The 11,858-nt window shown below is 50.6% G+C and overlaps 2 protein-coding genes across 2 annotated transcripts; both read right to left on the bottom strand.

Annotated features, from left to right (window-relative positions):
- Positions 1–2,804: 2,804 nt before the first annotated feature.
- Positions 2,805–3,336, bottom strand: LOC136526517 (cytochrome P450 93G2-like). The gene has a single exon (XM_066519162.1). It carries the CDS (start codon positions 3,309–3,311, stop codon positions 2,805–2,807), a length of 507 nt encoding a protein of 168 aa, XP_066375259.1. The 5' UTR covers positions 3,312–3,336.
- Positions 3,337–6,329: 2,993 nt separating this feature from the next.
- LOC136527426 (probable xyloglucan endotransglucosylase/hydrolase protein 23) lies at positions 6,330–7,458 on the bottom strand. The gene has a single exon (XM_066520156.1). It carries the CDS (start codon positions 7,370–7,372, stop codon positions 6,497–6,499), a length of 876 nt encoding a protein of 291 aa, XP_066376253.1. The 5' UTR covers positions 7,373–7,458; the 3' UTR covers positions 6,330–6,496.
- Positions 7,459–11,858: the final 4,400 nt, after the last annotated feature.

Genomic DNA, 11,858 nt, shown 5'->3' with positions numbered 1-11,858 from the left:
CGCTATGTTCTCCCACAGCTGGCGTAGTATGTCAAGAAAGATCTAGCTGATGATATTGTCCGAGCCGTCTGGGAATAGGAAAGCACCAAGGAAGTGCCAGAGCCACACTCTAGCGAATCTGTCGATCTGAGCCTCATCAGCCTATGGGTCCAAGTAATCAAAGCGCTCTGTGATCCATGACGACGAAACACCGAAACTTTTCCTAAAATTCACCAAAGAAAATGAGACCCGATGGCTGCAGGAAAGCAATACAAGTATTAAATAGGCTTGAATTGCTCACTTAGTTTTTTGGAAACCTCGTCGTCCGGTGGAAGAAAGCCGGTGAACTGAGCCACTAGCTTCCTCCAGTGATCTTTGTCAACTATACCTATCACTGAAAGTCCCCCCAACCGAAGGCCAAAGATAGCCTTCACGTCCTGCATGGTCAAGGTCATCTCGCCGCAAGGAGGTGGGACATGTGGGTCTCAGGCCTTCACCTGTTATAAGAATAGAACGACTGTTAGTTGCCTCAAATTTGTTATAAGAATGTTTACGTACAAAGAAGACACTCGCACATGTCTACAGCTACAGTAGTGTAGTGTTGGGTCAAGGGGTGGAAGACCGTAGTTGACAACACGGACAAGCTCGAGGAAGCCGGCACGCCGTATGGACGGCGCGTAACGCTCGTCCCACTGGTGCGCCCTGGTGTGCGTGCGGGGCCTCAAAGGAGGCAAGACCACCTCTGCGTCGGTGTCACTCAAGATGTGTGCTCGGTGCTGGCTGTCGTATTCCACCTCAAGAAGGGGAAACAACGGGTGCGGCGTGGGAGGAGCCAACCTATTACAAATTGATAAACAAAGAGTTAGAGCATTCAAATTAACAATATTCAAATTAACATTATGTAGCATTACAAAATTTGAACTACTTATTATGCAATACGAACACAATATGAAAGCACATGTATATATTCAAAGTAACATTAACAGACATATTAAATAACTTCACTAGAAAAATAAGCATTTGACGAAACTTCATCAAGTCATCCAAATCGCCGTATCACGCACTACTAAGTACCGACACTTGAAAACTAGTATCTATACTGACAACCTTTACTACTATAAACTAACTAAATAATAAATACCTAATCAATCCCTAAACCCAAAATCCTAACTAACAGTAACCTAAACCCTAACTACCTAACCAAACCTTAACTATACTACAACACACAACCTAAACCCTAAAAACTACCTACCTAAATAAACAAATTCATTAATCTAACTATCCTAAATCACTAACTCTAACTAAAACAACAATCATAATAACATAAAATTGAGAGAGAGAGCTACCTTACCTTGATATGAGCGGGCTATTGCGGCCGTGACGCGCTGGCGTTCGTGGCGCGGCCGGCACGGGCGGTGCGCGGCGGGAGTGGGCGGGCGCGGCCGGCGCGGGCGGGCGGCCGTCGGGGCGGCGGGTGCTGCCGGCGGGGCGCTGCGCGGCGTGCGGACGGACGGGCGAGCAGGGGCGGTGGCGGGAAGGCAGACAGAGGGAGGGCGGCGACTCGCGGGCGATATTTACCTGGGCCTGCCATGCTGTGGGCTATGGCGCGTCACTGTCGTGCCAAGATCGGTGGCACGACAGAACTGCCACGTCACTAGTCAGCATTTTCGGTCGTTGCCACGTCATCCACCTGTCGCGCCACCATGCATGGCGGGGCATAGGCTTTTCGCCGCGCCATGGCAATAGACGCAGCCAAAAGTGTTAGTTTTGAAGAAAAAAATAATAATGTTAAATTTAAAATTAGTTTACAAAAAATGTTAAAAAAAATATATATAGAGGCCCTAGGTCGACGCTTGGTGGACCGTGGACGCCAGACCACCTGGACCTGGCCCATAAACGGACCATCAGGCTAAGAAAGTTCCGCCGAGAAAGGCCTGAGATAAATACACTAGAGACGAACCGGCCCAGACCCCAGAGAGAGAGAAGAAAAATTATTTGGATGAGAACAGCAAAAAAAAAAAAAAAAAAAAAAAACTGAATGTCTTAATACGGTCTCGTATCACATTTCAGAAATTTTGTTCCCAAATGGGAAATAGAACATTGTGTCACATTTTGTTTCAAATGTGGTGTAAACACGATTCAGATCAAAGGTACGAAATGTCTAGGCCGATGCTCACAATACACATATTCCTCTTTCTCATCATGAATTTAGATTTATGCGACTTTGTTCGTGTAAATGCAGTCACACTAGACGAAAATAATAACGTCCACAATAGAACAAGTTTATATTGGTTGTCTTAAGACGCATTATCAAAATGGAATATGTTACTCGTTCTAGGAAACTTTGTTCTGACTATACTGGGACACACTCAATCTCTAGAAATAACAGTCAAACAGTGCAAACAAATATACCCCTCCGTACCATGGTTTTTGAAATACTTTTAGAAAGAAAACTGTGTGCTGAAATTTTGTTTGCAAGCAAACACACATTCATACAAAAAGTTCCAAAATATTCGGTGTTTTTCAATATATTCGGTGTTTTACTATCAATAAACCTGGCATAAAAAAACAAGATGTTATGGAGCGAGATTTCAGTTTCTAGAATATAGAGAAACTTTATGTTAAAATTTGGTATGTCGTCGATGGAATCATCGATGCTTGATTGCTTCAAGAGCTATCCTTAGTTTATGAGTTAAATGCACCAGAGATCCATTAATTTGTGAGCAAGTTTCAGTTGGGTCCATCAACTTTTAAAGTGGCTTTTTGGGTCCATAAACTTTTAAAATAGTTCAGTGCAGTCCATACCTATTTATTTAACCTTAAATTCAAAACACATTTGTAGAAAACCCCTTTCCGCACCACATCTTCTCCATGCAGTCCGGGTGGTTGAGCGCCAGCCCCAGCGCCCACTCCACGCTGGTCGTCGTGGTGTCGGAGCCGGCCGTGAAGATGTCCAGCACGAACGCCTTGATGTTCTCCCTGGTCAGCTTCACCTCGGCGTTCACGTCCTCCGCCGCGTCCATGAGGATGTCCAGCAGGTCCTTGCTGCTGTTGTCGGTGGTGGTGGTGGTCTGCCCCAGCCCATGCTGCCGTCTCCGGTTCTCCTCCTTGCCCGTGATCATGATCTCTAGCAGCGCGTCGAACTTGTCCCGCACCACGCGCGTCCTCCGCGTGAGCCCCTGCAGGTCCCATCCCCAGCAGAGCCCCACGTAGTCCTCGACGTTGAAGGCCCCCACGAGCTCGGCGACGTGCTTGGCGCAGTCCCTGGCCGCCTCCGTCATGTGGCCCGGCAGCGCGCTGGCCACCATGCGCATGATGGTGTTGTTGGACATGCTGATGAGGTGGCGGCTGACGTCGATGGCCAGGCCAGCACCAGTTCAGTTGCCCCGCCGCGCTTTCTTCGCGTCGGCGAGTGGTCCCAGTCCGGGTGGCGCAGCCGGCAGAGTACGACGGCAAGGAGGTAGGTGTCCGGTGGTGAGGTTCAGCACCAGCTCCTGGTTGGCGTCGCGGGCGGTCTGCGGCGGCGTTCGGGGCCTGCGAGGCTGAGGAAGATGGCGCAGCGTCGTGGGCACATCCGAAGTCGCCGTGGCCAGTGTTGGAAGTAGTAGGCGTCTGCGAAAACGGCGGTGTGGTTCGGGGTAGGTATGGAGGTCGACGATCGGAGCTCGGCTGTTCGGTAGTGTCCGCGCTGCGGCGTCACGCCCGCACCATGACGGCCGGCGCCGTCAGTGCGCGCTTAAGGAGACCCCGCCGCGCGGGCATGTGGTCAGCTGCCTCCGTTGCGGGCCTCGAGCCGCCGCCGCCGTGCATAAGGACCCCCCCGGAAAGGGCGCACAGCGGGAGCTCTCGACGGAGCTGCACATGACCAGTCGCATGCGCGCGCCGGCGAGATACACCACTGCAGCGCCGGCGGTGGATGCGCTGTGCGTGGGAGAAGCAGGGGAGAGAGAGTGAGAAAACGTAGTAGATGATGCAGGTGGCCCACACCGACATGCCGTGGTGGGCGTGTCGTGCCTGGTCGAGGAGCAGTGCGAGTAGGCGGAGGTGGAGCGGGTGCGCGAGCATCAGCAGCTCCCCGTGCCCCTCCTTGCGCCAGGCGTAGTCGACGGAGAAGGGCCGGTCGTTCGGGTTCAGCGCGGCGTGCCCCGCGGTTGGGTAGCAGCGGCTGTAGAGGTTGAGGACCGGCTCCAGGAGGTAGGCGACCCGGATGGCGCCGCCAAAGGCGGTCGCCGAGAGATGCGTGGGGCCGGCCTGCGCGAGGTGGATCGGGGCTGACGCATAGAGGAGGAACGTCTGGCCGCTGTCCATCCGGAGGCGCCACTTGGTGCCGGAGGAGCCGTGGTGGCAGTAGCAAGAGCTTGAGCCAACGTCGACGAAGGCGTGGACGGACGCGACGGAGATGTCGATCGGGCCGGTGGCGGTGGTGGTGAGGGTGACATAGGGGCAGCCGCGGACGAGGTGCGCGCGGAGGGACGGGGACACGTCGAGCGTCACGGAGAGGTCGTCGAAGGCCGACACGACGTGGTGCTGCGCGCTCCTGGCGGCTGCGACGGAGGCGTCGGAGACGGGTAGCAGACGTCGAGCGCGCCGCCGCCGGGGGATCGGACGGCGTACGGGTGGATGTACTCCGGCATGTCCCCGTCCTTGAGCACGAAGTTCTAGAAGGAGGAGTTGGTGGGCAGCGGCGCGGCCAGGAGCGCCGGCGCGAAGAAGCGGGACGGGTCCGGCACCACCGTGGACGTTTAAGCCCGAGCGCTTCATGCCCGGCGGCGCGGGGGCCGTCGTCGACCCCAAGGGGCAGCACATGCACCTCATGTCGTTCGGGAGCGGCCGCCGCGCCTACCCCGGCATGGGCCTGGCCAGCGCGCCCGCAGCAGCGACGGCGGGCGCCACGGAGCCGTCCGCGTACGTGACCTGCTGGGGCAGACCACCACCACCGCCGACAACAGCGCGGCGGAGGACGTGAATGTCGAGGTGAAGCTGACCAGGGAGAACATCAAGGCGTTCGTGCTGGACATCTTCACGGCCGGATCCGACACCACGGCCACCAGCGTGGAGTGGGCGCTGGCGCTGGCGCTCAACCACCTGGACTGCATGGAGAAGATGTGGTGCGGGAAGGGGTTTTCTACAAATGTGCTTTGAATTTCAGGCTAAATAAATAGGTATGGACTGCACTGAACCATTTTAAAAGTTTCTGGACCCAAAAAGCCACTTTAAAAGTTGATGGACCCAACTGAAACTTGCTCACAAGTTAATGGATCCCTGGTACATTTAACTCTTAGTTTATCAACTCATGGTAAGGATCTCGGGCCTCGGACATGGAGATGATCACAGAGAGACTCTCATATGACATGAACTTATAAACAAGCAGCTAGCGGAACTCGTGTCCCGAGGGACAGCATCCATATAACCTCACGCCCACTCCGATGGTTCATCTGTGAGAGGATGGCAACCTCTTTTGTGAAACCATCGATCTCCTTCTGGACCGTAGCTTTTGATCGCTTGATGGCAACCTCTTCTGCCGAGCTTGCAGGTCCGTCGAAATGGTCTTTTGCCTTCTCGGGCACAACCAAGCTGAAGGTCATCCTCTCGGCAATCACTCTATCAACGAGCTGTTGTAGTAACGACCCACGGTTCTGCCTGAAGAATAGAGCTTTCAGTTTCTTGGCCTTTCGTGGTGAGGAGGAAGACGAAAAGCGATGGCACTGCTAGGCCGCAGCCACCTCCTATCGCTACTAGCAAAGCCGTGAACAAAAGTTGTTTCTATGAATGAACACTCGTTCTGCAAGAAAAGCATTCGTCGTCGTCGGATCCGTTCGGCGGGCATGTCGCTGTGCCGGATCACCCAGTCCAGCACGAGTCAGCACTACGCGGCGTCTGTCACTCTGTTGTCTGGACCGCACGAGTCCACAGGCTCCCCCGTCCAAGCGATGGGCCGGACACGATACGAAGCCCAATCATACAACATGGCCCAGTTGCACTTTCATCGCTCAGGCCAGCCGACCCCCGCCCGCAGCCGTCGCGTGCGTTCGTTGGAAGAAGTTGCAAAATGTTAGTACCACATTGGCTACCATCGGAGTGGGCGCAGGGTTTCCATGTGTAGTACGTGTGTTGGATTCGTGTGTTGGATTCGTCTGTAGTACGTGTGCTGTGCGCAGGGTTTCCAAGTGCACGGTTTTGACACCTCCGCTCCGTACATATCCTAGCGACCTAAAACCGTGGCCTTGTCAAAGCCAAACGTCCACAGGTTCTCGGCATCTTTAAAAGCTCCTTTTGACAAACGAACGTTGCCGTGTTGACGGCTTGACGCAGTCAGTCCAACAAAGTCATAAGGTCGGTGTAACCGTGTAAGTGTAACACAGCAATTCTCCCCGTTAAAGTATATATTTATGTACATGTACACTGCACGTACATACATCATGACAAAGACATGCATGATATGGCGTCTACGTAGATGTATATCCGCCGAACTTATGCCGTATAACAATATGTGACCAACCGATGGATCGATCGAACTCTAGTTGGCCGGCGACGAGCACTCGGGCGGCGGGCCCTGCGGGAAGCGGTACTTGTCAGTGCAGTAGTTATAGATCATGTAGCTGGCCTGCGCCCGGCGGAGCTGCTCCTGCGCGGCGCTGTCGAGCTCCTGCGACATCCACGCGCCGTTGGACCTCGCGCACGCGGCGGCGTCGGGCGCTGCGCAGCCGGCGGCGGCGTACCCGCGGTACGACGCGACGAAGGGCGCCTTGGACCAGTCCGTGCGGACGCGGCCGCCCTGCGTGGCCCACTCCTCCGCATCCCACACGCTGGCGTACACCCGCATCAGCTGCGACGTCGGGAACGGCACCGAGCCGTCGTTGCGGCGGCGGAACTCGCGGATGGGGACGCCGTCGACGTAGAAGACGATGTGGGCGGGGTTCCAGAGGACGGAGTAGGCGTGGAAGTCCGCGGTGGGGTCGAACCACACCCGGAACTGCTGCTCCCGCCCGCCTTTCCCCTGGCTGTACACGTTGGTGTGCACCGTGTATGGCTCCCCGGAGACGTTGCCGAGGAACTCGAAGTCGATCTCGTCGTGCGCGCTGCCCTGCGAGGAGAGGTAGAAGGTGGTGACGGTGCCGGCGGAGTTGCCTGGGACGAGCTTCAGCTGCATGTCGAAGCGGCCGTAGAGGTACTGGGCCTTGGATTGGAACCCCGAGCCGGAGGACCTGTCCATGGACAGCGTCAGGAGCTGCCCGTCGTTCAGGATCTTGCCCCGCCCGTCGCCCCACGTGATGTCCACGTCCTGGTTGAAGTTGCCGCCGGCGCTCGCGACGATTCCCCCCTGCAGCATCAGCAGCAGCACCACCGCCGCCGCCAGAACCAACGTCTTCTTGGGACCGGCGGACGAGGCCATCTCGTAGCTCGCTGGATCAGTTCAGACTTCAGACTAGTTCAGTTCGTCTCTGCGATCGATCAAAGGATGGTGGTGCGACCAAGAGGCGATGGAGCCGCGGTATTTATAGCCCGCCGGATCGATGCTTCCGGCCGGATGGTTGGACCAGAGAGGATCAATCGGTCGATGGATCGCAGGGTGATGAGCTGGCTGCACCATCCATCCAATGGCTTGCGATCGATGCGCGTCCCGTCCACGACGACGTTGACGCGGCGGGGCAGACGGGCGCACACGGCTCTGCCTGCAGGCTCCTGGTTTGAGTCCGGGCATTCGTTCGTTGGTTCGTTTGTGCACGCACAACGGCGGCACGTACAGGGGACCGCGGCGGGCGGCAAGGATTGTTCGGCGGGTGTGTTCGCGTCAGGACGTCAGCTGCTTTGCCTGCACACAGCGCAAGCGGATCATGAGAGAGCCGTGTGCGAGGGCTCAAACGCACGCATTGCATGCAAATTGTAGCTAGCTGCCATGCATGATATATATGATGAAACTGCTGGCAGAATAAAGCTAGTCCAGCAGATTGCATTGGTCGTAGGAAGTACATATATGCTAGGAACCAGTGGTGGATGGTGGATGGGGTTAGCCTGTTAGGAGAAGGATGAGTACGTCTATCTAGCCGAAGTTGGAACGAAAAGGAGTATGCTGCATGATGAGGCGGCGGATTAGGAGCAAGCATATGATTGGGGGCTGATTGGGATTAGGTACGGGTAGTATGGGCTCCATCCATGCACGTATCGGTGTTAGTTTACACGTCCTGTTCATTATGAGCTATCTTTAGCAAGGAAATTTATGGGACTGCTTAACTGTCAGCACAACATAAAGCGCACACACAGACGAATAAAAAGATAAGAAAAGAAATTGAAGATGCGTACGTACTTCATTCCAATTCCAAAACAAAACAAGTATTATTCTCAATATCCGAGAAGTCAAACGCTTAACTTTTACTAAATATATACAAGGAATTGTTAGTACTTAAGGTGTATAATAAGTATCATTAGGTTAATTATTGAGGGTATTTTTATAATAAACTTATTTGAAGATACAAATGTTGCTGATATTTTCTACAAATCTAGTCAAACTTAAAAGACTGGCACATGACCCAAAATGACACTTATTTTAGATTGGAGGGAGTACATTTCTTGTGTTTTTTTTTAAATCAAATAATTTAATTTTTTTATTAAAATATAAAAATTACTAACATCTATGATTAGATTAGCTACGAAATATATTTTTATAGTACAATTATTTAGGAACATAAACGATGAACTATAAATTTAGTTAAACTTAAAAAATTGATCGGAGTACCCTTCTTGTTTTTTTTAAAAGTCAAATAATTTCAAATTTGATCAAATGTATATAAAAGTATTAACATTAATATACTTATTAAAAGTATGGTTGATTAATCTAAGAAATATATTTTCGTAGTTAAAAATATTTGAAGACATAAACGATAACTATACATTTTAAGTTCAATTAAAAATGATTTTCTCAAACTAGAATTACACTCTTTTTGAAAGGATGAAGTACCAATCACAGTACAGTGTACACATGCATAGATGCATGCCACACACTGCACCGTGCATCACAGTCCAAGGGATGAATTGACCCCAATTGTTGCTCCTTGTTGCCTTGTTGCCCTGCGAATGACTCCAGCCTTTCGACAATCTGAAATTCTGAATGCGCCACGAACTCACTGTGATATACTGGTACGTAGCAGTTTTTCTGGTCAGAGATCGACGGTCGGCCGTATCGGATGCGGTCGTAGTAGAGCTGTTACTGTCTTTCAAAATCATCTGACTGTATATCATACACAACGTACACACGACTTGGATAAGAAATAACAGCTAGCGCCCCTGCTGTTGCTGTAGACATTGTTAAAAACAGTTATGAGTCTGACTACCAAGTCTACCTTTACCCCCCAAAAAAATATCCAACTACCGAGCATGCGTCTTTTATGGAAAGTAAGGTTTCATATCTTTTATGGAAAGTAAAGAGAGAACATTTTACACGTTTTTTTTCATTTTTTATTACAGGGTATATAGATGTCCATAAACAAGTATGCATCCTCACCATATGCATACATACAAACCCTATCCTTATAACTATCTCCGAAAGACTAAGCTAACGGATTTAAGACGGACTTAGTAGCCTCATGAGCATTTCTGAAAGACTGAACCATAGGGATCTAACAAAGTCACCATAACCCCATGAACATCTTCAAAAGACCGAGTCAACAGATTTTGATACTGACAAAACCACTACAGCCCTATGGTATGATCACCTCCTAAGGAACAAGCTAACAAATCTTGAGATTGATAGGAGTCGTGTCGGCGATAGCGGATGCACATGCCACCTCCCTAGGTTGTGTCGCTGTCCTTATCCTGGTTGTCTACTATTTATGTAACAACGAAATATGTACTTATTTGCTAGGATGGTCCAGCCCATGGCTGTAATCCTGTAGACTTCCTCGGGCGCTCGTCAGAAGCGCATTGTGTATCAAACTTTCTACCTTAAATCCTTAATACAAAGATGCGCAAATCTTTTACGTATTCGAGAAAAAAAATCTTGAGATTGATGAAACCAACCTCACGTCATCTACTAGTAAAAGAATAATGACGTTAAATTCTCGAATAAATAAAAAAAGCAAGTAAAAGTGCAGAATTGAGAACCTCGACTCGGAGATTTCACTACTAGAAACCGAACCAACAAAGAGTTCACACATTTGATATGAATTTAATCTTCAAGATAAAAAGAACGTAATATCCAGAAATTTTCAAACATAGGTACCATATCCAAAAATATATAAATCTAAGCCACATCTTTAATGTTACAAAGAGAAGAGACAAATAAAATAGGAGTAAACTGGACTAATCGTCTATTATATTGGTATTTGGCCAACAAAAAAAAAGGTCTCCACGATTAATCTTAATGTCTACAAATGACGACATTGACCAGGAAAATTTCAAATTAAAGCAGAGTAACCCTTCATGCATGTTGATAAACTACCCATCATTGAATTAACTCAAAATAATGTTAACCCAATGCAAACTCCTGTACTTTATTTATTTCTATGCTTTGCACCTATATCATTATTAAAGATAATCTAACCAACAGCCTTTATTGCACTTGTACGCATTTAAGAATTCAGTACTATGTTTCACCGATTTCTAGTGCGACAGCTGCTCTGTCAATTCGGTCATGAGCTGTTCCACAGAAATGAAAATCGGCATGAGCGGTCTACGTGTAGAGTGTAATACTCCATCCTCGCAATCGCAGTCGCAGCCCATTAGATCTTATTTCGATGCGCATGTATTCATCTAAATCCACATATATTGAAGTGTATTGGAGTGGAATTGAACTAAATTCCATTATATTGCACTCCAACACATATGGATTAAGATGGATACACATGCATCCAAATAAGGCCTTCCAAATAAGGCCTTAGCAGATGAGATCATACACGGCAAGGCGATGGCCGGAAGCCAACAAACGGCGGTGAATGAAGACAACAAACATGCATCCAAATATTGCACTCCAACACTGCTGGCTGGGTGCACCCTACTGAGATTTCAAACTTGGCTGCCCGCCCAAGCCCAGCCTTGGCAAGCCACCGAGATGCCGCTCGTCGGGGCTGGCGCATGTCATCGCCGTTGCTCGTCTTATGAACTTGGGCACATACGTACATTCAGACATAGAGTACGACTTAACGAATCGATTCAGACAGCGTTGCATGAAAACTCCAGAACGCCCAACGAACACCGCTAGCTCTCTCGTCTTCTTCTAGAGCCAGTAGCCGGGACCTCTAAGAGGACTAGGGGAGTGTCACTGCACTCTGATAGTCTGATCCATGAGGATATCATCATATCACCTGCCCATCCCGTTTCACCTGCTGCTGCCACGCACTACACACACTACTAGCTACCTGCAGCAGGCAGCTAGCTCTAGTTAAACTTATCTATCTCTCGCAAAAGAAGGCATGCAGCAAGCAATTCATGCAAATAGTATTTGGGCCATGCATTGCATCGACCAACGCGTGCCTTCATCACATCGATCGCTATCCCTCGACCAAGTGGAGGCGCCAATTGCTCGACCATCGGCTGAATGGGCCGGCGGTCGAGACCCATCGATTGACAGGTAAATTCATTAAAGCTAGGCACCACACCACTCCACCGATGTCTTTTCTGAACTTGTCTAGCTAGCTAGCTACTCTTGTGGATACGCCGGCCGGCCGTTCTTTCTCTAGCTCCGGCCGGCCGCGTCTCCATGCCGCCACCAACTCAACTGATTGAAAGCATGATGGTCGAGAGTATATGCTACTCCTATCGTCGCCCACAAGGCCACAAAGGCGATATGCATGATTGCGGCTCGCGCGCGCGTGGATCGGAGGGCACCATTTCTTGTTGGCTTTGCTGACCCGACGGTCCCTGGAGGGACACGTGTGGTAGCTTTT

The sequence above is a fragment of the Miscanthus floridulus genome, chromosome 19, assembly GCF_019320115.1.
Source record: "Miscanthus floridulus cultivar M001 chromosome 19, ASM1932011v1, whole genome shotgun sequence".
In the NCBI taxonomy this organism is placed as follows: domain Eukaryota; kingdom Viridiplantae; phylum Streptophyta; class Magnoliopsida; order Poales; family Poaceae; genus Miscanthus; species Miscanthus floridulus.
This window is presented reverse-complemented; position numbering and strand designations above follow the sequence as displayed.

Excerpts from the sequence above, each read along its gene's own strand:
- LOC136527426 (XM_066520156.1), bottom strand. The coding sequence starts at position 7,372 with ATGGCCTCGTCCGCCGGTCCCAAGAAGACGTTGGTTCTGGCGGCGGCG.
- LOC136526517 (XM_066519162.1), bottom strand. The coding sequence starts at position 3,311 with ATGTCCAACAACACCATCATGCGCATGGTGGCCAGCGCGCTGCCGGGC.